At 39.5% G+C, this 24,214-nt stretch overlaps 1 protein-coding gene across 1 annotated transcript in view; it reads left to right on the forward strand.

Moving 5' to 3' along the window:
• Nucleotides 1-24,214, forward strand: part of LOC140312502 (cadherin-23-like) — a 119,654-nt gene that overhangs the window by 77,644 nt on the left and 17,796 nt on the right. Inside the window, exons 11-16 of the mRNA XM_072390298.1 lie at nucleotides 830-1,018; nucleotides 1,627-1,632; nucleotides 6,551-6,700; nucleotides 7,317-7,475; nucleotides 22,092-22,156; nucleotides 22,909-23,146. Of these exons, the coding sequence (XP_072246399.1) occupies nucleotides 830-1,018; nucleotides 1,627-1,632; nucleotides 6,551-6,700; nucleotides 7,317-7,475; nucleotides 22,092-22,156; nucleotides 22,909-23,146 (807 nt within the window). The remainder of the gene's footprint in view (nucleotides 1-829; nucleotides 1,019-1,626; nucleotides 1,633-6,550; nucleotides 6,701-7,316; nucleotides 7,476-22,091; nucleotides 22,157-22,908; nucleotides 23,147-24,214) is intronic.

Consider the following 24,214-nt stretch of genomic DNA (forward strand, 5'->3'; position numbering starts at 1 on the left):
AAAAAGTTTGAAATAGCTGATTTATAGATTTGGTATTTAAAAAAATCAGGATAATATATATACTGGCCTTAGTCTGTTTTAAAAAAAAATTGAAATCAATAATTATAAACAAGGAAACTAGCATGAGCAAAAGTGCTGAAAAGGAGAAAATGTGGTCCAAAAATGTATTTATTAGATATGGATTTTTTCCCGCTAAATTTCCCTTTTTCTCTCAGCTTGTGCTTTCTTAGCTTGTGTTGCTATTGATTGTGGTGAGCGTATAGTAATAAAACTAATTTCTCAACTTCAGGCAGTTTAGATAGGGCTGAACGTGTGGAGGTGGAGGTCAAATGATTCTGGAGTATAGGGACAAAAGAGGCTAAGCTACCTTGATTACCAAGAGACCATCACGCCGTTCCTGCCTCCTTTCCTATTGCTTGTGACAGTCCTCTATCAATAAAAGACAACGCTTGCCCATGCCTATCTTTCTCCGATTTCTTTTTTTTTTTCTTCATAGACCTCACATTTTCAATAGGGAAAAAGCCAAAAACAGAGGGAGTATCTAATTGTGTTCTCTCAATTGGACTCCTTTCTCCTAAATCTAATTGTGTGTCCATGTGGATGTGTGGATGTACATGTGCTGGTTGACTCCTGGCCTCACTTTGAGGCAATTTCTATGATTGCTTTGAGGCCATCTGTCCACCTTTTGATCCAATAAATGAACAGGTGTTAATATCTTGTGAGATTGTCTGCAGACCACCTCCATTCAGAAAGACATTTTCTGTCCAATCTAATACATCTCATGTCTCTCTCTATACTTTTGTCACTTCCTTCCATTGCTCTCCATAAGGCCACCGAGTTGAAAGATGATCGCAGTCCATCAGAGGCAACTGTGATGACCACCTTCACCATCCTATTAATTGACAAGAATGACAATGCCCCAAAGTTCAACAGCTCAGAGTACCGGGTCCACATCACCGAACTCGCACAAGTGGGCTTTGCCCTGCCGCTTTTCATCCAGGCAGAAGACAAGGACGAGGTGAGTGAATCACATCCTGATAACTACCACTCTCGACATATTTGATGTCATGATGATACTGATGAGCCCAGTCCTGACATACTGTGAATGATCAGTGGACGATAAGCTGGAGACAAAAAAACCTTAAATGTGATCAGACAAAATGACCCTCTTTGTGGCCAAATGTCTACTCAGCTTTGTAAAGCAATTATTCTTAAAACAAACTCTATGTGTTGAGCATTGATCAGGAGGGGATTTAGCTTATGATAACATATTGACTTCATGAGCTTGATGCTCTTTGAAAGAGAGAGTGTGAAATGATAGATGAATATCATTAAGATATAAATTACCTTTTCTTCCACTTATTAAAATGACAAGCAGTACCAGCAGCAGTTCGTAATGACTTTTACCAATGTTCTTTGTTGTGGAATTTTTAGGTATGATAACTGCAATAGGATGAGATATATTTCAGTACTGGATTGTATCATATAAAGAGTTAATTTCTCCAGTTGTGTTTTAATAATTTCTTATCAAATTGATTCACCACAGGCATTGAATTTTATGTAAAAGTTAGCACTGTGGTGTTACCCGATGGATTGTGGACTGTCATTTCAATAACTTGAGTTCAGCATTTAGTTGTTCTTATTGTTTTGGGGGGTTTTGCAGTCCGATTTTGTGCAAGGTGTGATTGTCTGACTGGAAGAGACTGTGGACACATCTATGTGTCAGTTAAAGTAAGAAAAGCTGGCCAAAAAGGTTTTCTTTTTTTGTTCCAGGTAAACATAATTATTTCAGCTGTTGTTGGCCATTTAAACATTTGATTCTCATTTGATTTGACTGATTGGTGTGTGTTGTTCTTGAAACCATTCACTGGCTATTCGCCGCACTATGTTTACATTCTCTGAGCAATGCTAAGACCTCTAAAGTCAGTTCCTGTTTAGCACAGGATCAAAATTGAATAATGATATTTCTTTCTTTTAGATAATCTCTTTATACCTTTAAATGGCTTTAGTATAACTCTTCATCTTATTTAAAACTATATGTGGGGAGATATTAATATACGATTCAGTCCTGCTTCACCCCTCCACCACATGTCTAAAGCCCATCCACACCTCCTCTGCTTATGTGAACACTCACATCTCTCCAAATACAAGGTGGAACACCCAACACTGAGGAACACTGATCAAGTGTGTGTTTGGTCAACTATGAAAAGAAAATCCATAGCTTAATTTGTAAATCTGGTGGTCAGGGAGAGTTTCCTTCAGGAGAGCTAGAAAAAGGCAAAAAACATGGACAAATACATGAAATTTTGGCCAACCAATATTCCAAACCCTCTACGTAATTTGCAAACACTCCACAGGAACCTACACACACACAGGGGGAACATGCAAACTCTGAACAGAAAGGCCCCATCCAGGATTCAAACCAGGAACCCTCTTATGAGGCGACGGTGCTAACCACCACACCACTGTGCAGCCCATAAGGTCTTGGTTCTAGATTTAAAAAAAAAAAAAAACAGTTATCACAAACGAGGCATAAAAATGGATCAGAACTTTTTGGGAAGTTTTTATTGCGACAGGTAGATGACAAATTGAAGTCACCAGTATTTTAACCTCATTTGGCTCTTATTCTCTGAGGTGCGTTCGTGTCTGCTCAGCTTTACTCCACTCACTATGCGCACTGTCACTGGTATAACACAACTCTTTGTGTGGAGCTGATAAGACATACACACACAAACTGACACACTAACAGAGAAGAGAGTGTAGTTGAGGCTGTCACACTGAGCTTGAATTAAATATTTTAATGTGGCTAGTATTAGCTAACAATGTGTTGCCTGTGTTAATTAAACTTGGTGTTAAACTGAGAAGCCTCAGTCACCACATCAACAATATTGGTTTCTGAGGTTAACTATGCTTGTATACTTACGATATGATTTTTTCTTAAAAAAGAGAAAAACATCGTAGTACAAGGTGAACAAAGTTAAAAACTAAATTTTAACTGGAGGCAGGTTTTCCCACATTCTAATCAAGAAGGAGGCCAAAACAGATTATTGTTAGTCAAATGAATTCTCTTATTACAGTTCTTGACTCACACTTTTACATTTGAGCTAACAGTAAAGAGTGTCTGGGCAGCCACAGAAAAATTTAGTGTTTTTTTCTTTTATAGCCAAAAAGAAATATCAGCCTTCTCTTTGAAAATATTCTCTGAGCAACATTGATGATGTGTTAACTGTCAGCCATAGTGTAGCCTACACCTACCTCCTTTTGTATGCCCGCCACTTCCTATTAGCTTTATCAGCCTACTATGGTGAGAGGCACAGGCACACACACTTGTACTCCTAACTCAAACATTTTACGGCTGCCTCACTATTCTGCCTTTCTGAGTTTCTTTCTCCTTCTCTATGCACATGCTCTCCCACACCAGCACATTGGACTCGACTACAATTTAATTTGCTCTGGAAGAGATGGGATAGAGCATCAAATTATACCTAACGAGGAAAATCAATCACCTAGGGTGCAGATAAGCCGAAAGCTAGTCAACTCTGATTGATTCAGGCACAGCAGCCACCAGGGTGGAATTTGACAGATAACTGCAAGTCAAGTGGATAGAGAAATAGGTGGAAAGTAAAGAGAGACAGACAAAGTGAGAGTGAGAAAAGAAGAAGAACTTGAAAAAATATGATTGAATCGAAAGTCGTCTGCAATGGAGCAAAACAAGAATTCTGAATAATTGGTGAAGCAGTAAGAAACAGGAGAAAAAGAAAGCTCTTGAAGGAGAGACAGCAGAAATAGGCAGGTCTGTTTATCCGTTCTCGGAATGATGTGTTTACTTCCCCCTGTGTTGGAGTGCCAAGCAAAGAAGAGAGCACTTTAATGTGTTTCTGCATGTTGGTCAGGTGATGACCCTCTGCATGTCAGAACAGGTCTTTCCATAGATTTGTAGGTTTGCACCCAACATTCTACTACTGCCAACAAGAGCTCTCAGTCTGGTGAGGCACCCAGCCTCTTAATATATCTTGTGTTAAGACTGCTCACAACTTTCTGCAGAATATCAACCTTTAGATAGTAGATAGTTAGATAGTCACTATAGATGCAGCATTTTCATGCGTCAGGAAGAACTTCCAAAACAAATAAGGCAGAATGTCGATATGTTTTTAATTTGCGTCATTGTCACACTGCTGCAGTACAGCCACATGTAAATCAGTTTTAAGGAGTAAAACCGATGAAATGTTTTTTGTTTTTTTTGTCTTGTAGTTTTTATTGCTGTTTTGATCCTTTAAACCTGCGTGTCATTTCCAATATACACACACTCATTCACACTCCACTACACCTGTGCTGTAATCTCACTTTTTCCATGTGTGAGGGATTACAAGCAGACATTTCATTTTTTTTTACTGTGACTCAAGTGAGAGTTGCCTCTCTCTCTGTGGCTGCCTCCTCATCTTCTTCTGCTCGGCTGGCATCTTTAAAACTTTTGCTGCTGGAACTTGTCACTGAACTTTGTGGCAGTCACGTCTGACAGGATGCTTTTATTGGGGGCTTCTAAAGGCAGAAGCAAATGGACGGGCAATTACATTTATGGGCAGTTTGAGGTGACATCCCCTGCATATTGGATAGTCTTTTAAACAGGAGTCATCAGCCATAATGGTTTTCCCAGGGATGAAAACAAAAACAAGAGGCTATTTCAACTGTCAGCATAATGCCAATTGACCACTCCACCCGTCTTCCTCTGTCTGCTGTAATGGCTGCATGATTGGCTGCCCCAAGCTTTATATTTCAACACAGGAGCACTTTCGAGATGTTTTCTTACTGCAAGACAGCCACAGCTATTTCTGGGTTGTGATGTCACACCCTTACTTTTTTTAGATTTACGCATGAAGATTATTCTTTTTAAGGTTATTCAGACTTTCATCGAACCACAACTCAAACAATACCAAGCTCATTATACCCACCAGACCAGTAGTTCCTGGCATAGTAATTCTAAAATAGACTCCATGTTCACATCATCTGCATAATCATAAATATCGTCTTGGCAACTCGTAGTGTTGTGAGCTGGAATCCAAATGCAGAAATATGTATCTGTGTTGAGATAGATAGTCATGGTTGTCATCAGGGATCACTTCAAGCACTCTTTTTCTAAGTCACACAATGTGATGATTAAAGGACATGGTTTTAAAAGTCCTCACCAGCGGATGATCATTCAGTCCGACTTAGTTTACACAGCTCTTTGGACACTCAATGAGGATTTACTTCGTGCTGCATTGAAATTTCATGTTGTGACACAGAACAGTAGACACAGGGGACACGCCCTGTCATATCTTTTAATCAGACATTTTGATGTTTTTTTTAATTAATGTCATAATTTCCCATCTATATCAAATATACATGTGAGTAAGCAAGTTATGCAATATTACCGTGAAGTCGGGATGTCGGCTGTAATGCATTTCAACAAATGCCATTAATTGCTAGATTAAATAAGTGCTGTTTATGAGTAATGTAAACAAATACAGCAGCAGTGGAATGCATGTTGGCAAAGCTAAATCTCCTTTGTTTCTTTGCGACTCTTCATCTCTGCAGAAGTGCTCCACACTTTAAAAGTAGTTTGCTGCCTCAAAGCCAAATTAGAGAAGATACTTATCCTAAAACCAGAGGTTTATGAGGAAGATTACCTTGTGGAGGTTGATGAATCCATTGTTTTCCAGTTGCATTGGCTTTGTCACAGCCTACCAGATCTAACACTGATTGGTGTAAGCGTGGGTGAAAACTAAATTGTTGGCTGCATGCACTCGACATATAACTAAACTCAGTGATGAACTCAGAGTGACCTGTTCACCTTGGTATTTATGGCGGTTGACAAAAACTTGTATTACTACTTGGTGGAATGTGGTGTGGATAAGAAATCTAACAATGTATTTGCTTGGCTCAGCTGGACTTTTTATGTCATTTTTTGTTTTTAACGTTAACCAGCTTTAGGATGAGATTGCGTTAACACGTCTTTATAAGCTTCATTTCAGTCGCCCCACCAAAAGTGCATCTCTTGCTTTTTTTACTGGAAGACATTAGCAATTTAGATGTATTTGGGTTTTACATTCTACTTTCTGATACGTTGTATTTCACACATACTGTTAACTAACATTAAGTTTGTGTGTATGTATGTTTATGTATTTTCATATGTGAATAAAATACAATATGCTTTATAAACAAAACTGTTACTGTGGCAGTTTGGGCTAAGCCACTAATGTTGCTTGTGAAGTTTTGCAAAAAATCCTGTTATTCAGACTTACCAAGTCTATGTATCATGCCTGTTTGCATCATGAATTCATTAATCTTGAGTATTCACAGTTTTGGTGCAAATTAAACAAAAAGATCAGCAATCTATCATACAGATGTCATCCACATAAATGATCAAAACTTGCAACATATATACTATGTTGTGTTCTGCATTTGATATTGGTTGGTTCGACACAGTATTCAGAAAGTCCTCATCTGACCTCGATTTTGAAGATTTCTTTTTCTTTCTGTCGCTGCATCTCTCTTTAACCTTCTGTGGCAGGGGGTGAACAGCATGTTCCAGGTCTTCCTGACAGGAAACAATTCGGAATACTTCACCATCTCCCCCACAGCAGTGCAAGGGCGTGCCGACATACGGATGAGGGTTGCTATGCCACTCGACTATGAACACATCCGCAGCTACAGCTTCTCAGTGAGTTTTCAATTTATTTCAAGTACTTTTATTTTGTATAACTGTATTTCTTTTTTATCAGAAACTGATTATTTAGGAGGAACTCCAGAACAAGCTACACTGTGTTCAGCAGGAGAGACACGCTGTCCTGCATCCTCTCCACAGGGCACATACTTTGAGCTATTATTCATAAAGAAGAGGGATCTTCACATAGAAGACATTTTAAGTAATGTCCCACAGCTCTGTGTGGTAGAGAGATTAAAAGTGGATGGAAGGACACATTACAAAGCCGTTACAGTGTCTTACTGTGTTACAACCTTGGCCCAAGATTGATCTTGGGAAAATTGGGAAAAAAAGTCTGAATGTTACATGTTTCTCACCACATGTTTTTATTTTTCCACACACAGGGCTTGGTTTGACTAAAGTTATCTCACTTTCGTAGCACAGCAGAAGTATGTCAGCAGTAAAATTCATATGTTATTTACAGAATCATAAGGCACTTTAGACTGGGAGAAATTCCCAGTTGTTTAGTTCAGTATTATGATTATGATTTGTAGAATGTGAAAACCCTCTGGATAAACCTTCATTTGTAACATCTGCAATGCCATTTGAGACACTTTGTTGTCTTTTTTTTCAGCTTTATGCCAATGAGTCTATGTCTGACCATGTGGGATTTGCCCGTGTTTTTATTGAACTAATCAATGAGAATGATAACCGGCCCATCTTCAGCCGACCCCTGTACAACATCAGCCTTCCTGAAAACACACCCCCCGGTACATCACTGCTGCGTATACTGGTGAGTATCTCAGCAAGCTGCTTTGCTGTGTTTACACAGCTGAGAAAGTGATAAATTACTCACAGAGTTGTTTCTGGTGGTTAATTCCTGGAGAGATTTAACTGGAATCCAAACAGATTACAATAAAAGCCACTTTGTGCTCATAACTTTTACAAGGCTGTTTTTATTAGGTCTTGCAGTGTTTTGCTCTTGTGAACCTGTGCTCTCGAGGGTTCACCAATGGCCGTGATTATTTATGGTGACTCAAGGAAGCCTGCCCCCGACCAAAACACCAACGTAACCTATGTACTCACCTGCTGTGATGGATCATGTTTATCTCTATGGCTTACAGTTCCGTCATTTCAACAAAATCTCGCAGTGTGGCTTTTTGTCAAGTACATGAGTGCCATGCATTGTTTTGACAGTAAAAGGAACTCGGTTGCCCTGAAATCGCTGCTTATAGCTTGGATTTGAAGTATTAGGTTCTTCACTGAAAATGATTTGTTACAAGAGTAAAGCACAATATAGCATTACAGAGCAATCAGTTTAAATTGGACATCAATTCCAGAATAAAAATAGAATTTATTATTTCTTCCCTCCAGGCCTTGTAGCCTCTTCCTCTAGTGTTTTAGAGGCACTCCGCCTCATGTGCCAGCCTTCAGTGGTGCTCATCTTCAGTTTCTGTACACAGCAGCAGTCACTGCTTTAACCAAATTGGAAAAAAATCTCTGATTGTCTCTGCATAACTCTGCATTATTATTCATTACCAGTCACTTCCGTGACAGAGTGCCCGCAATCCATGAGATACAACTGCCAAAAAGCCCAGTTTGAAAATCAATTGTGTTTATAGACTGGGTGCTCATGAAATGGAGATTGCCGGGCCTAACTCCTAATAAGTCGAGCTGATGTTGGCCTCATGCTTGAGTGTGTGGCCCACCACGGAATCCTGATTGCTGGCTGTAGAGAGTGAATGTCTGTAAACAGAATGAGATGTGACAGCTCTCAGGGAGAGCTGTTAACTGACATGGAGGAGATCAAATGTGTCATCTTAATTCTGCTTCTGTGGAAGGATCTAACAAAGCTTTCATACAAACATATTGCCATATTTGATTACATTTGTTTGCTGAAATACTTCATTTCTTCATTTTACAATTCACATCTTGTTTTCTGAATTCAACTTTTATTGAACTGATTTACAAATAAAGATGCAGCCTATGTCAGACAGACTCAGCTGTGATGGGTAACAAACAGGACATCACTTTCTCTGCTAATGTCTCTGAAAAGACCTGCATTAATATGCTGTAGGTTCAGACAGTAACATGTTTCAGATACACCTGCAAGACACATTCTGTGGAATTCTGATGAACATTTCAGTTGACTGTGTTCTTCAATGTGCCATCAAAGGGAAGAAAGAAGAGTTTGTGGGAAGAGCAGGAGGTTGGCGGTGACTGACAGATCCTGTGCATTTGCTTGATGGTAGTATAGTGTTTAGCAACATCAGTGCATTAGGATTTAGTGACAGCTTCTTATTTTTCTAATGTAACATTTTCCAGGAGTGAATTTGATATTTGCCTACTCATTTGGCAAATTATTTTTTTCTCAAACAGCTTGTTACGATCTGAGGGTCGTATAGTATACTGTGTGTGTGTGTGTGTGTGTGTGTGTGTGTGCCTCTTAGTGCTGCAGCCAGGTGAGTTGTCCCAGCTGTGGCTGAGTAGGCCTAATCAGCTGGGCTGCCTTTTTAAAAGGAGGAGGAAGAGGCCCCCCGAGGGCCAGTGGGGTCAGCCGTTGTTGGTGCGTTTGCAGTAGCTTGTGCAGTGTGGTAAGATCGGACAGCGTAACTCTTTCGGTGGAAGGAGGGTGATTGTTTGCATTTTGTTTTGGGTGTCCTATTTATCATTTAGGCTCCTGATTTTCTCGACATGTCCGCTGGGATTCTGTTTTTCTTTTGCGGTTTGTTTGAACAGTGTTACTACTTCTTTCAAAATAAATAACTCTTTACCATCACCCATCAGTTCTCTTTGTTTTATTTCTTCAGCCCGGAGCACTTTATTATCTCGTAACACAGCTCTTTATTGTTTTTGAAGGCAGAGAATTCCAAAAATCTTGATGCTTTTATTCTGCTCAAAGTTAAAGTTTTCCTTCTTGTGGAATATTCGTAGTATGAGGTGGTTATTATGGTAAAGTGGAGCTTTGACTGAATGATGTCCTTCTGGGAAAAAATGTCAGTGGCTCAGCCATCACAGCTAAGATATCATCTTTGCAAAATGGTAATTTAGCGTCCTCACCACCACCCTCCCCTCTCCACCCTGATACTCGTTTTCAGAACTGTTTGTCAGTTCTCTTAAAGAAATCTAAACATTTGCAGGCTACTTCAGCAGCCTTGACAGGATTCATCTAAAAAGAATGTGGATGATTTAACTTTATTAGTGATAACTGCCACCTCCTGTTCTCTTTATATCTTAACAATCTGAGAAAAGTGTGGGCAAAACCACAAATTTGATAGTGAACAAATCTATTCAACCCTATCAAAGGCCTTTTTGGGAGCTGAAGAAATTGCAGCCATAACATTTTTGATTTACTTACCCACATTTGAAGTTGTTTTTTTTTTAAGTTGCCTCAGGAGGAGCTAGTCTTTATAAAGGCCACTTTTTTAGATGTTTTAATGTCAGAGGATGTGTTGTCGAGAGAAATTTAATTTTTGCATAAGATTTAACGTTTTTTTTTTTTGTCCAGTCTACACTGTGTAAACTAATTACTTTATTTTAAAGTTTGTTATAGCTCTGATTTTATTAGGTCTTAAGTATATTGTATGTATTATATGTTAATGTTAATTTGATTTTATGTTAATGTATGGAATGTTTCTAAAAAAAATCATCATTGCCTGATGTTGACCCAGTTTTCTTTGTAGCTTTTTTGTTTCCGGTTACTAGAGCGTAACTTCTAACCATTAGATGATTATTGCAGGGCAGAGTTGGTTTTTATAAAGCCTCATATTGTTGAAATGTTTATATAGTTAAGAGAAGGGTGGTGGTTTATCACCCTGTTTAACGGCTGTAGTTGTCATGGTTTGTAGGTTTTTGGGTTCATCTTTGGGTTTCTTCATTTCTAAGGTCAGATTCTGTTGACATCTCCTACTTTTCTGGGTCATATGATTGGTCTTTTTTTGTTTAGCTCCTACATTGTTCAGTGTTACGTTTTCTTGGTTCTTGTGTTCCATGTTCTCAAGATACTGTATGTAACTCCCTGTTTTATTTTTCAAAACTGGTTCCTTGTGCACTTCAGTTAGTTTCCTTCCTACGTTCTGTTTACTTCTGTGTTAATGGCTTAATTGCCTTGCACCTGATTTTCATTAGTTGATTACCCTTGTCAATATTCAAGCTTCTCTGTTCCCTTTGTTTGTGCCAGTTTGTCATTATTGTTTGCAGGGTGGGTTGCCAATGCCTAGTCTAGTTCCTGGCTTGTTCTGCTTTGTTTTGGGATTTTCTGATTTATGGACAACCTGCCACAACAGTGCCTTTGTTTGAGGAGTTAGAATAAAGTTTAATTTGCTCCTCATTCTCCTGCCTCCCGTTGTGAGCTGTATTTGGGTTCTCACCTCCCACAACAACATGATAATGTAATCATTTTTGAGATGTTATGTTCAGATGCTGAGCTAATAACGTCTCTTTCAAAGAAAAAGAGCATATTCTACTTGATATTTGAGCCTGAGTCTTTTCTTTAAACAGCAGCAGTTTTGCACTGTTTCAGTGTTGTTTTTTCGACTTTCTGATTAGGCTTTCATTAGTTACCATTAAAATTTGACAGAGCCTCAATGTAGTCTGACATTTGGACATACCGTGCAAATACTGTGTTGATACCAGATAGAATATATACATACAAAACGGACTCCCTGAGCACGCTGAAGGTCAACACCTGCAGATTAAAACCACAAAGTTGTTGGTCATTGTAGCTCACCTCTCTATTAGTTACTGCATAAAATTAACATGTTGTTTATATGTGAGGTTTAGTGTTTAATAGTGTTTGCAGAGACTTGTTTACCTTTGTTGGTTTATCATAGTTTAAAGGTTACAATGGCTGTGATCCTATGAAAATTACTGTTTATATGCTGCTGTCTGATCAAACAAGCCACGACTGCCTCACATTTGTCTGTGTGAATAATGAGGTATTCGTTTAGAAATGGTTATTGTATCCATGTAGTGTTTATAATATATCCACAGTGAGGCACAGAAGAACAGTAAATCCATCAGCTTTTGTGCCTCTGCTTCATATTTTTCAGACATAAGAACAATAGAAGAATGATAAAAGGATAGTGTCCCCCCAGTAAATACTAACATTTATTTTAATGGATCTCCACAAACTTTTAAGCATTGAGAAATGTAGAGAAATGCAAAATTAGCCTTTATGACTTTCATTTGTGCACTAGAAAGCTTTTCGATCCACTTCTATGCGGCAGCAGCTAAAATGATAACCTACCCTGTCCACTACCTTAGTATTAAGTTCAAATTATGTTGTTCATCAACCGCAGGAAGTCATGCTGAGCTGAAGCATTCATTGTGACTGAATGAATGGATGTGGACGCCAGCACCTCTTTCCAGTATTACAGTTCTACTTAACTCAAACTTTTTATTCTATTCTTTTATTACAGCGCTATGTAACTAAACTTTGAAATGTCTTTTATTTGTTCACATTAGCTGGATTTTCATATTATGAAGATATGGAAACCTCAACTATTTGGTTAAAAATCAGTAAAATATAATAAGTACAATCTCGCCCAGAGCTACAGTAGTAACATTTAGGTACCAGTCTTGGCATGACACAAATCTGAACTGCATGCAGCATTTACATCCCATGAACTCCTCTGGACTCAGCTGTGCTCAAGGAAGTGTTGTAAAACAACTAACTCTGTCATTAGAAAAACAGGGATGTATCTCAAGTAACCCATCACTCTTATCCTGACTTCACTCTATTTTTCATTACGAGAGATATAGCCCTCTACCAGATTGCATAATATCCCCAAAGCCATGGACAGCAGTAATCCAAGGCTAGACAGTAGACTGCATGTGATGTTGCCAATGCTGGCTGAGCATCATGCTTCCTGTACAAATATGTGTGGCACAAGGCCCAAGATATGGCAATGCTTCCAGTAGAATGAGCCCCCGTCCCTATAGGTGGCAGAGTGGCTTTGTGCTGATAAAGGACCTTAGTGAACATGTGTCTCTCCGTCAGCCAATGCAACAGTGTCGTGTCTGATGGTGAGAGTACCGATTCTGATTGGATGTTCAGCATAGCAAATGAGTGTGCAAGAAGGTAGGCAGAAGTGACGACAAGTCACTGCTACTTTGTGTCGCACACAATTCTTCTCATTCATCATCTTCTTCATTTCTCAGAAACAAGCGACACATTTCATAAAAAAACATGTCCATGTGGAGTTAAGAAACTGAACACCAACAGATCGTCATTATGTAAGAGAAATTAGTTCTTTATGACTCTCCCCCTGTATGCGTGGGTTCTCTCCGGGTACTACGGCTACCTCCCACTGTCCAAAAACATGCATGTTAGGTTAATTGGTGACTCTAAAATTGTCCTTAAGAGTGAGTGTGAATGTGTGTGTGGCTGTTTGTCTCGTTTGTCTCTGTGTGGCCCTGTGATGGACTGGCGATCTGTCCAAGGTGTACCCCACCTCTCGCCCGATGACTGCTGGGATAGGCTCCAGCCTAAAAAGTCGCCTTTACAGTATGTTTAAGTGCTATTTTTTTGTTCCGTCACCGCAAGAAGACCCAACAGGAGGATGTTGTTTCGTTGTATAAGACAGTCCCAAGACAGACACATACAATCAGTTGCGTTAATCTCTGGAATGGCACAGGTTTGCCTTTATAAGGACTGGATCAGGAAATAAAGAGCTGGTCAGACTTCCTGATGCCAGCTGCTCTGTCCACATAAACCCTTAGTATTTGCACAGGGCATAATGCGTTTAGTCTCTGCTCCACTTAATTGGATGAAATGCCCTTAGTTCCAATGAGGAACTCCTGCATGTTAACTCCATAGCCTTAGGCACAAAAGCTGGATTGGATTGGGCTGCAGACAAACCTTAGTGAGTCCAGGAGTCCACTGTAGACAAGAGGATTGGATGGGCATCATCACTTTTTTGCTTGGCTGTGGCCCTTTTATTCTAAATAAAATCAATGACCTGGGACAAAAGAGCTGCATATTCATATTCCACCTCTCAAGGGGCAGGCCCAAAGCACACTGGGCCTATGACAGAAGGACTCTGTGAACAGGAAGAGGCTAAGGTCTATCCAACAGAATTTGAATTATCTCTTCCACCCAGTATTTGGATGGTCACCAAGGAACCACCAGGATAAATAACAGACCCTGCTTTCTCATTCTGATTCATGTTGAGATCAGACTGATCTGCCCATCATGGTTGCACCTCATCCTTCTAAGGATGCATCCATTGTTAGTGACACTCCCGCTGTCATGACTGAAGAGCTGCAATGCACCTTTGTGACTTTTTAAGACTGTAGCAAATATTGGCAATAGGTGAAAGCTCAAACAAAGCACTCAACATTAGAGGCCCCAGTTACACCTCAGAAATTACTGAGACCATGAGACTAAGGGGGCGTAGGGGCATAACGTTTTTTCAGCCACTAAGGAGCAGTGCAAACATCTCTGCGAGTAAGCCAGAAGAGTTTGAGCTTTTTTAGAACTCGTGTTGGCTGTGCACATCAAATGAGGATCACTAACCCAAGATTGAGGGTTTGCATGATGCAAAGTAAGGATGGGATACAGTCTATTTAGCTTTTGGTTGTAACCTTTTGATTGGGGCATTAGTCACAGCCATAGTGAGAATTTGATAACACCAGTTTTGCCGTGACACATTAACCTGTCTGCCACTAGTACTAACAGTGGAGTTATTTCTGAGTCGATTGCTTACATCTGAGGTGGCTCATCTTGTATAACAGAGGGGACAATTTCCTCTGACATGGTCACTGTTCCTAAAAATCATGCAGCTACTGCCCTTCTTACGAAGCACTTAATCAGCACGATCTACTGTGGAGCCAGGAACTGCTTTCAGCGAAGTGCTCCTCTACAGTACACCTGCAAACTGCTGAGCAGCTACCCGAGCCAGTCTATGCTGCAGTGTCAGTGACACAAGGCCCATACACATAGAGAAACACTGAGCAAAGTTAGAAAACAAACCCCTTCTTCTAATTTGTTTAATTGAAACATTAACAACTGTTAAAACAGTTTTTCATATTGCATTCGTTGGAGACATTATGGTCAAAGACTTAACAACATAGTTAATTTTTCATTTGAAATTGAATAGATATGGAAATATATAAACTCTATGCTGTTAACATTGAGACTTCCAGAACAAAGCTTAACTTCTCCAAAAGCAGAAGATCCCTTTTTAACATGTATGTGCTCCTGTGATGTTCTGGGATGCTGGCTGGGCAGCTCTTTAGGTTATGGGGGTCACGAGCAATGGGAATGTCCTGGGTTTGATCCCAAGTTTAATACTTATTTTTCTTCTGATCCCTGTGAAATATACAAACATTTAAATTTCAAATAGATAGTGACCAGCAGCCTTTTTTTAACAAGTTTTTATGTCTTTTACCGTGTAAGTCTCTCCAACTAAAACTGAAGGCTCTCTGCGATTGTCCAATCTTGCGCAAACACTGCGATTCCATAAAGCCATAAATACTTGGATATTTATACAATTCTGGTAATTATTTGGCTATTTTAGCTAACTACAGAAACACCTTTATTTTACAGTTTTGTAATGAATATTGACTTACAATATGTCAAACCTGTCATGCATGTATTAATATTTTATCCATTCACAGTGTGTAAGGAGCTATATACATACAGTATATATATGTATACACACATATGTTTGTGTGTGTACGGTTTGTACACCGTTGCATTTAAAAACCTGAACATTTGGCACACATATTGCAGACTGTAGACAAGGTGATAGAGTGCAAACCACTGACTAAATTACCCTATGACAATGACAGCAACTGTGAGACTGATAATAGTTTCTCACTCTAAAATGTGTTTTCAAGTACTTTGTGCACTGCTGTCTCTGGAAGTGAAAATGTTCTGTGTTGACAATGCCTTTTCTGTGAAAAGGATTAGGTCTGGGTGATGTTTTTAAAATACTTTATACCTCTGCCAATTGAAATTATGCATGATGGCTCGGTTGTTTTTGAAAAAAGTGCCAGAAAAGCAATCTGATAATGTAACTGGACTGCTTTTTCATGGTTAATATTCATAGCTCATCTGATCAGAGCTTACGTACAATGTTAGTACATACTCATGCATCCCTGTGGACACTTATGCTTAACATACCAGAACACACCGTCACACCAACACACACAAGAGTGTGCCACTATCCTTATTGTAACATTGACTTTCATTCATTGTTTTCAGACTGAACTAAACTCTATTCCATCCTTAATCATTCCCAGTTTCTGCTTAATCATAAGATTAACAGAAACTCACTTCGCACCTCATCAGGACTGGACTTTGGACTACTGGTCCCTGATAGGTCAGTGAAATATTGCAGAAAAGGTCCTAATAAAGTGACAGTAACAAGAACACCCCCCCCACACACACACACACACACACACACACACACACACACACACACGCACAGGCAGTGGCTCTTTAATATTTATGGTCTGCAGCGTTACTTATCATGATAAATATTTATTGTGATTTACTCTTTTGTCTGGGTCCTTTTCTCTCACACTCTTTCTTTCTCCACACCCTGGGGACTTTAGACACCAAGCAGCAGCTTATATCAGTGAATCACTCTGATTTTTACTCCTTTGGTTTCAGAGGATTTGCCCTCTTTCATTTCTTATTTATTGTATACCTCCAGTTCTCATTTTCTGTTTCATCACTAGATTGCTAATGGTTTTCAAATATTCGGATAGGTCCCTTGCCTGTATCTGTTGGGATGTCACACTTTTTTAAACCCCATCAGGCGGTTCCGTAAAGAATATGTTTATATAATATCCATGCTTTATAGAACTACACTTTACCCACACCTTCCTTTGTTCTCACAGTTAAGCTATTGCTTCCATGAAACATATCGGATTCAGCATTGTTCTTTGGTCACAGTCTTTTACTCATCCCATGTTTTTTGCGGGCTCTGTGCAAATACTCTATATGTGAGAGCTGTGTCACAGTAATAAATTCCTCCAGCAGAAGGTTATAAATTACAGAGGATATTTTCCTCCTGCCACTTTTTAGACAGGCGTGTTTAGGGTGATAGTCACAATAGTGATTATGATTCATTATTGTAATAAAACAGGTGAGGCCCACTCTCTCCTGCTGGTGGTAGCTCCTTGAGAGCTTCTGTTCATAATGAGGCTCTCATGGGTGATGACATTGTAAAATGGATGTAAATAGGTGCACTTGACAGAGTAAACCGACGGTAGCCATGAGTTGTGAAAAGTTAGAACTTTTCGAGTGTTGACTCCCAGAGTTCTCCAAGGATGTACTATTGCCATTCTTTCAAAGCTTTTTAGTTTGTCCTTTGGTCATCACTATCTTGAGTTTTTGGAGCCAGAAGTGACATACAAGTGATGGATCTGTCTCAGAACCTGAGCACACAATGCACACCATCAGGAAGTAGCCTCAACAGCCATCTTTCACTCAAAGCAGTAACACTCAATTATTTATTACTTTAAGCCTCAATAAAAACTCACAGGATGAGTTATACTCACCATATGCTGTATACTTGAATGGGTAGATACATATTTGTAAACTGTTTGGCATATCAGGCTTTTAATTTTGCTGTGTAGTTCAGTTCATCACTGGGGATCTATGGAGCCCACGTGGTAATTTTTTTCTCCTACTTCCTATCCTAAAAACAAACAAACAAAAAAGATAGATAAATGCATACAGACACACGAACGCAAACACACAGATGGGTTAAAAAAAGGGGACTAGAGCTACAAATAGAACAACCAGGGCTGCAATTAAAGATCAAGGAATCAGTCTTTTATCTTTATGGTTAAATCAGTACATTTTATTTTCTTTTAGAAAATTTCAAATGTTAAAGATTTCTGTCACAATTCTAAAAAAATTCATTCAATTCTATTTTTACATTACAACGAAGTAAAACACTGAAAAACACAATAGAAGCTGGAATCAAGAATATACATATATATAAACCAACATTAACACATCGTGTTTTTCCCCAGATTACTGCTTTGTCCTCTCCCTTGCATTCAGTGTCTCCGTAGTGTACTCTTTACTTTTTCTTATTCTCTACATCCTCCTTGTTCTCCTCCTTGTTCTAATCTTATTCCCTCATCATTGAGGCCAGAAGCAGGAAGAGAGGGGGAGGCCAAGGCCTGCTGGCAAAGTGAAGCTGCCAGCCACTGAGAGCTCTGCATTAAGCCTTTTCTCTGGCAGCTCAAACTCCATCTACAGCCTCTGCCCACAATGTAGTCATCTCTCTCCCCACCACTTTTCCTTGGTTTGTATGTGGCTGGAATACTGAAAAGGTAGAATTTATCTTGCAAACCGTCATGGCTGTGAATACATCCGTGACACTTTGTTGCAGTCATTGTTAAAAAGTGTTTAACTTGTATATCTCTCTGGTTTGCTCTGTCTCACTGTTATCTGGCTGGTCAGGAGATTATAGAAACAGGCAGTTTAATCTTGTCAGCAGACAGCAGTTGCTTTGAGCACTGCTCATTAATAGTTTAGATAAATAAGCAGTCGTAAATGCACACTCACCATCACCATTATGCAAGACTGTCCACAGTAAAACACACTGCTTCCATCAACCCGAGCTAGTGCTTTAGGTCACAGCTGGGGGACTTGTTTGATCCAGACAGGTGAGGTGCAAAAGAACAAATTATGTGTCTTACCACATAGCTTCTTATATCTGACATGAACAGCGAGGAGAATGCGTGAATTCACTCAGTAGTTTAGTCTTGGGAGTGTTGGGTGAGTCGAATGTGTAATATTTCATTTGACATATGTCAGAATAGCTTGAATGCGGAGTCAAAGTTTGCATGTTTTCTAGCCTTGTCCTGTAGTATTAATGAAAGATAGAAATAGGTTTGTGTATTTGCTCTAGCAAGAGCTCTCTTTAATGCCAGCATGAACAGTGGGAGCATTGGCAGCAAACAAAACCTGTTAATGGACATGAGGAACATTTAGGGCAAAATTCAGACAATTCCAAAGTTTAACTCTGTTAAACTGCTTTAAAATGAACAAGTCACTGATTTAGTTATTCTTTTGTGATATGGCCAGATTTGTGTCATGTTAGACGCATATAAACCACAATATTGAAAATGTTCACATAAAGGGGTTCTTGCTTTCTGCCTTGCACTTGTATGGCATTTGTGAAGATTGATCTATGATCTTATCATGATAAAGAAAATCTAAGAGAGTGAAACAGAGAGCCTTTAAAGAAGCCAACTTGAGAAGAGCTAGCCAGAGCTGAGAACGATAACCTGACAACCTAGCCATTATCATCGTCTCCATCACAGTTACTGTCAGGAACTGGACATCTTCACTGTGTGCATGCGTGGGTCTGTTTGTTATCTGTTCCTTTTGGTTGTGTTTAGGTGTGCAACACTGAGACAGAGGAGGTTGTCTGTGTTTGGACTCGGGGTCATCTCTATTTTGACAGCATGCTTTGACAGCCAGTAATTGGTTTCCTTTTCCTTGACTCTCAGAGCTCCTACAGAAAAAGCAATTTTAGGAGTCAATCAATTCAAATTCCCGTTCACTCAAGATAGAAAAGCCCGTACAGCTTTAACCTCTCTCACAGTCCAAGAGATAGGTGGGTTGATAATCTGCTGCAGGACCCTCTGCATCCTAACCCCAGTTCACACACAAACCTGTACCCTCGCAGACTAACCCAGACTTTCTGTCTCCCTTCAGAGGAAGCTTTCATTTCCCTTTTCTTGAAAGCAGTTGAGTGTTTTACATGTTTATGTTTATATATTTTTCATAATGTTTATTCTATAAATGGTTTAGGTGCGTTTTACATCTCCGTTCATGTATATCTTTTTCATATGATCAGAAACAGGTAGAACCCTTCTCACACACACACACACACACACACACACACACACTGAGAAAACTGTGTTTGCCTGCTGGCTTCACCTCTCTGATGGGAAGAAACACATCATTTAACCAAACTGGTCAACTGAGAACTAATTTCTCTTTTGTAGTTACTGCCTGAGGACCCTGGGGTTTGCAGAGTTTATATTGGCAATCAACAGCAGTGTGACTGTTTGTGCAGAAAGTTTGAAACAACTTAGTTTGGATTTTGATCATATCGCTGACTCACTGGTACCTAAATCGCCTGCTCCTTAGCACAGGGGAGATTTTTTTCCATTACCAAGTATTTATCTGTTATAACACTGTCTCTTTTGGCGTTTTGACAGTAATTGCACAGAACAGATTAGCATTAAAAATGTATATTATTAAATCACCACTACACTTTGAATGCTTGTAGTAGTGATCATAAACAGTTGTATGGCACATTGCCTCTTTCCAAATTTTCCATCACCTCCAGCTCCCCAACTATAACATTTTGAAGCTACCATGGTGACAAGGGGCAAAAGCATAATACCCTGGTGTCATGGATTTTGGCCCATGGTATGAATTGACAGCAAATCCTTGCACATGCGAATCTCAACCATCCATCTACTGAAGGCCCTCTGTGTCTGAAGTTGAAAGTCTTTGGCAAGAAGTTGGCAAAGTGACTGGGCCATACTGTCATGGTGATTGTTTGTTGGGAGTGAGGGGATGGGTCACTGAATGATTGAAGGGGTAGGGGGTAGAGATAGCTATCATCTTTCTCTCTTTATTTCTCTCTGAGTGTGTCTGTGTCTCACTCCCTGTCTGTCTATCGTTGTGGGTTGAGGGACTCGGCCGTTGAAGCAGAGGCAGCATTAGCTCCCAGACTGAGCTCAGCTCCTGTCACCGCCTCGATAGCTGTCACGCTAACACCCCTGCTGCTATCATTGGAGCACTTATGGGCCTGTCATTCACCAGGGAGCAGAAGGGGGAGAGAGGCATTTAGGGGCAAGGGTGTGCAAACAGAGATATGTAAAGGAGTGAGGAGACAGTGGAGTTGGAAGCAGAGTTCTGATGCAGAGTAGGGAGTGAGGTTTAGACAGAGAGGAAAAGGGAAAGATAATGGAGGGGGAGGAAGAAGGAGGGATGTATTGAAATGAAAAAACAAGGAAGGTGAGAGAGCCGACTGGCACATAAATGATGAGGTCATCGAGACAAAACAGATGAAACTTTAAAGGTTAATTTAAGAACCTGACTGGATTTGCAAAAGCCTTGTGTGTATTTAGTGTCCCAACCTGCACTTGTCCAGCAGTGTGTGCTTTGGTGCACAAAGTGAGGGCCTTTTTGTCACAGAGACACATCAATTTGTCATCCAGGACAATGTGGTAAACACTGTCTGACAAAGTGGGCTTTACAGCATGTTGTTCTTTTTACACGTTAGAGCTGCAACAGTGGCTCCATCTGTATGAGGCATTATAGATAAGCGCTCACAGACACACATTCATAAATGCATTAAAAAAGCTTGCATATTCCTTCAAATATGTGCACTCATGCATTGACTCCAAGCTTAAGGTACTGAGAACACTGTATACACCCACTCTCTGACAAAGTTTTAAGATACAGTCACAAAAGCTTAAACTCTACACACATATACAAAGACATGCACTAGGTCACATAATAAGGCCCGTACCAGGGCTTCACTGAATCACAGTGACTAGTATTATGGTTGACAGAGGGGACAGCAGAAATGTTCGAGTTTGGCCCTTCAAGTGACTGCAGAGTCACTGAAGTGAAACTCTATTACAACACCCTCTCCAGCCGAGATCCATCAGCACCATCACAGCACCCTTTATGTGTATACAAGTACATGTGTGTGTGTGTGGGTGTGTGTTTCCAAAGACATTTTTGTGTTAATGTTGCATTTTATGAAGTATGAGATTCCTGAAAGTGTTGCTCTTTATATGGTATTTCTCTGACACCCCTTTAATCTGCAAAACATGACAGCACTTGTTACTGCTTTTAAGGCAGTGGTGGGTCATGTGGGCGAGGAGAATGTATCACGTCTCCCATCAGACTTAATCCAATCAACACCTCCAGAGAGCGAAGCATGGCTTTCGTGTTTTATCTTACAGTCACAGACAGCTGTAAGAGTGAGAAATTTAAGAAACGTAGCAAAACGCAGATGATGTTATACAGCCACAGTAGCACATGCTCACGCAGACACAAATGCATGCAAGGAAGAGTATATTCACCGTTCAGCTTTAATGAAGGTATCAAAGTCAGGAATTTGTGGTTGTGACAAAATTACTGTAGATTTTTCTTTAACCACTTTGAGTAATTTGAAAAGCCAGTAACTTGGTACACAATATGTTTTTTTGTGTAGCTTTCTGGACAACTTTATTGCATTTTAGCAACCCAAACTTTTCTGGAAACAGCATTTGTAAATATGAAACAAAAAACAAAGTTGAATGGGAAGCTAAACTTACTTACAACAGAAACTGAGCATAGCAGTTTACAAAGACGTGGACGTGGTTTTAAAACTAAACCCTTATTCTTGTTTTTTCTGTCCAGGCTACAGACGGAGACGCGGGCACCTTTGGCATTGTGCGTTACTACTTCAGTGATGAGCCAGACCAGTAAGATTGCACACATTCGTTTACACATATTGAAACAGTTCATATAAACACACAACCCTGTTCACTTTTCATTCATTTGGAGCCTTGTTAGCAACTGTACTGAACTGTTTCTGGCACCCCTGCCTCACCAGAGACAGCTGAGCTTCAACAATGTTTGGTATTTATTTTAGAATACCTTTTATTTTAGAATAACTGTAAAATATAGGCCACAAAAAAGACTATACCATTCTATTAACTTCCAAGAATTAAGTTCTACATTTGTGATTTTGTACTTTTTTTTCTCCCTCACTGCTACCCTGTCTGAGCATCATTTTGTGGGGGTTTTGTCATCAGTTGTATTTGTTAGGAAAAGTTTTCATTGTCATTGTATTGCTTTAAACATGACAAATTATCAATTAGAAGTCATTTGTCTTTAACATAAGCTCTTTCCACTTGTTTTCATATATTATGACAGCATACAAACCTTTTTGTTACAATAGTTAGTCAAATATCAATTTACATCAAAAAGTGCCACTGATTTTTTTCGTCAGTTGAGCAGGATGACTTAACTGTGAAAATTCATTGTGTGATGTTCCAATGAGGCTGAGGTCATTTGAAGGCTCTAAGAGACACAAACATTGTCTTGTGTGTGTCTCTCTAACATGTACAAACAAACCAATTTACATGCAAAATGAAAGTAAGTAAATGTGAAACACTGGCAGAAACAGCATGATGAGGGAAAAAAAAGTCTGCCTCTGTTTTCCCTCTTGCAGGTTTTCACTGGACGATGAAACTGGCTGGGTTATTCTGCAGGCCAGTCTTGACTATGAGTTAATGCGTCGTTTCACTCTGACCGTGCTGGCAAGGGACGGTGGTGGAGAAGAGACGACTGGAAGGATCCGTGTCAATGTGCTGGATGTCAACGACAATGCGCCGCTCTTTCAAAAGGAGGCGTACGTGGGCTCGCTTAGAGAGAACGAACAAACAGTCCAGTCAGTGGCACGAATCAGGGTGAGACGTGATAAAATGCAAGCACATAAGAAGCAGACCATCAACAAACAACATAAAAATAGGAGTTTAACTTTAAAGTACACATGTATGGCCAGAAGCGTACTTTTGTTTCAAGGGGATATCTTACAACTGTCTTCTTTTTATAGCTGCTATAAAATATCTTATAAACTTACACCTGTGATCATCACTTATTTTAAAGAGGACAGAACATCACTTAAAACCATTGTCTAGAAAAATCACTGTTTTCTGTGCATGAGAGCATATATTTTGGTGTCTGAGATCAATACCAACTGAAAAAAAAAACAACCCAAGCCTGGCATTTTGATTTGGGCTTCCTATTTCGAAATATGTGTAATTGAGTTGGACATTAAGATTTGCAGGGTAAACTTATGTCACTTTACAAGGTTATGCAGCCCGTTTTCCTGTCATCTCCACCTAGCTTCAACTTCAGATGATACTGCATTTCTTGTAGCTCAGAATTGGGAAGTTGAACTCCTTTGCTTTTTGCTTAGCTATCAACATCAAATCTCATTATTTGTTATATAGTTCACTTATGAAAGTAGATAAAATAATAATGCTCTATCAGCACCAGTTGTTCATTTTTTTTATATCCTGCCAAGGAAATCTAACTTCTATTTTTACCAGTGGGAAGATTCTGAATTCTCATTTGCCATTGATTGCACCATCAGTTCGGCACTGGAAACAGCTGTTTCAACAAAAAAAAAAACATTGTTGAAATATTGGCCTATATTATATATGGCATATAAGCAGGAGCACCTAATATGAGCTGCAAAAAAACTTGAAACACAGAGGCAATGCATGTTTAATAGCTTGGGCCAGTTCACCACATGACTCATCACGAGACTGTGCCTAAAAGAGGAATCAGTAGCCTACAGACAATGGTAATTATTTATAAGTATTTGAGAATCAAATTGCGAGTCAAGTATTTTTCTTTCAGTTTGGTGAGCGGGCTGAGCTCTCGGAATATTTACTGTATGCTCTATCATACCATGATAATGTGCTCCAAGGATTATTGAGTTATACAGATCCTGTATATCCTGGGTTGCT

This window comes from Leuresthes tenuis, unplaced genomic scaffold (assembly GCF_036924035.1).
Source record: "Leuresthes tenuis unplaced genomic scaffold, fLeuTen1.0.hap1 SCAF_8, whole genome shotgun sequence".
Classification (NCBI taxonomy): Eukaryota; Metazoa; Chordata; class Actinopteri; order Atheriniformes; family Atherinopsidae; genus Leuresthes; species Leuresthes tenuis.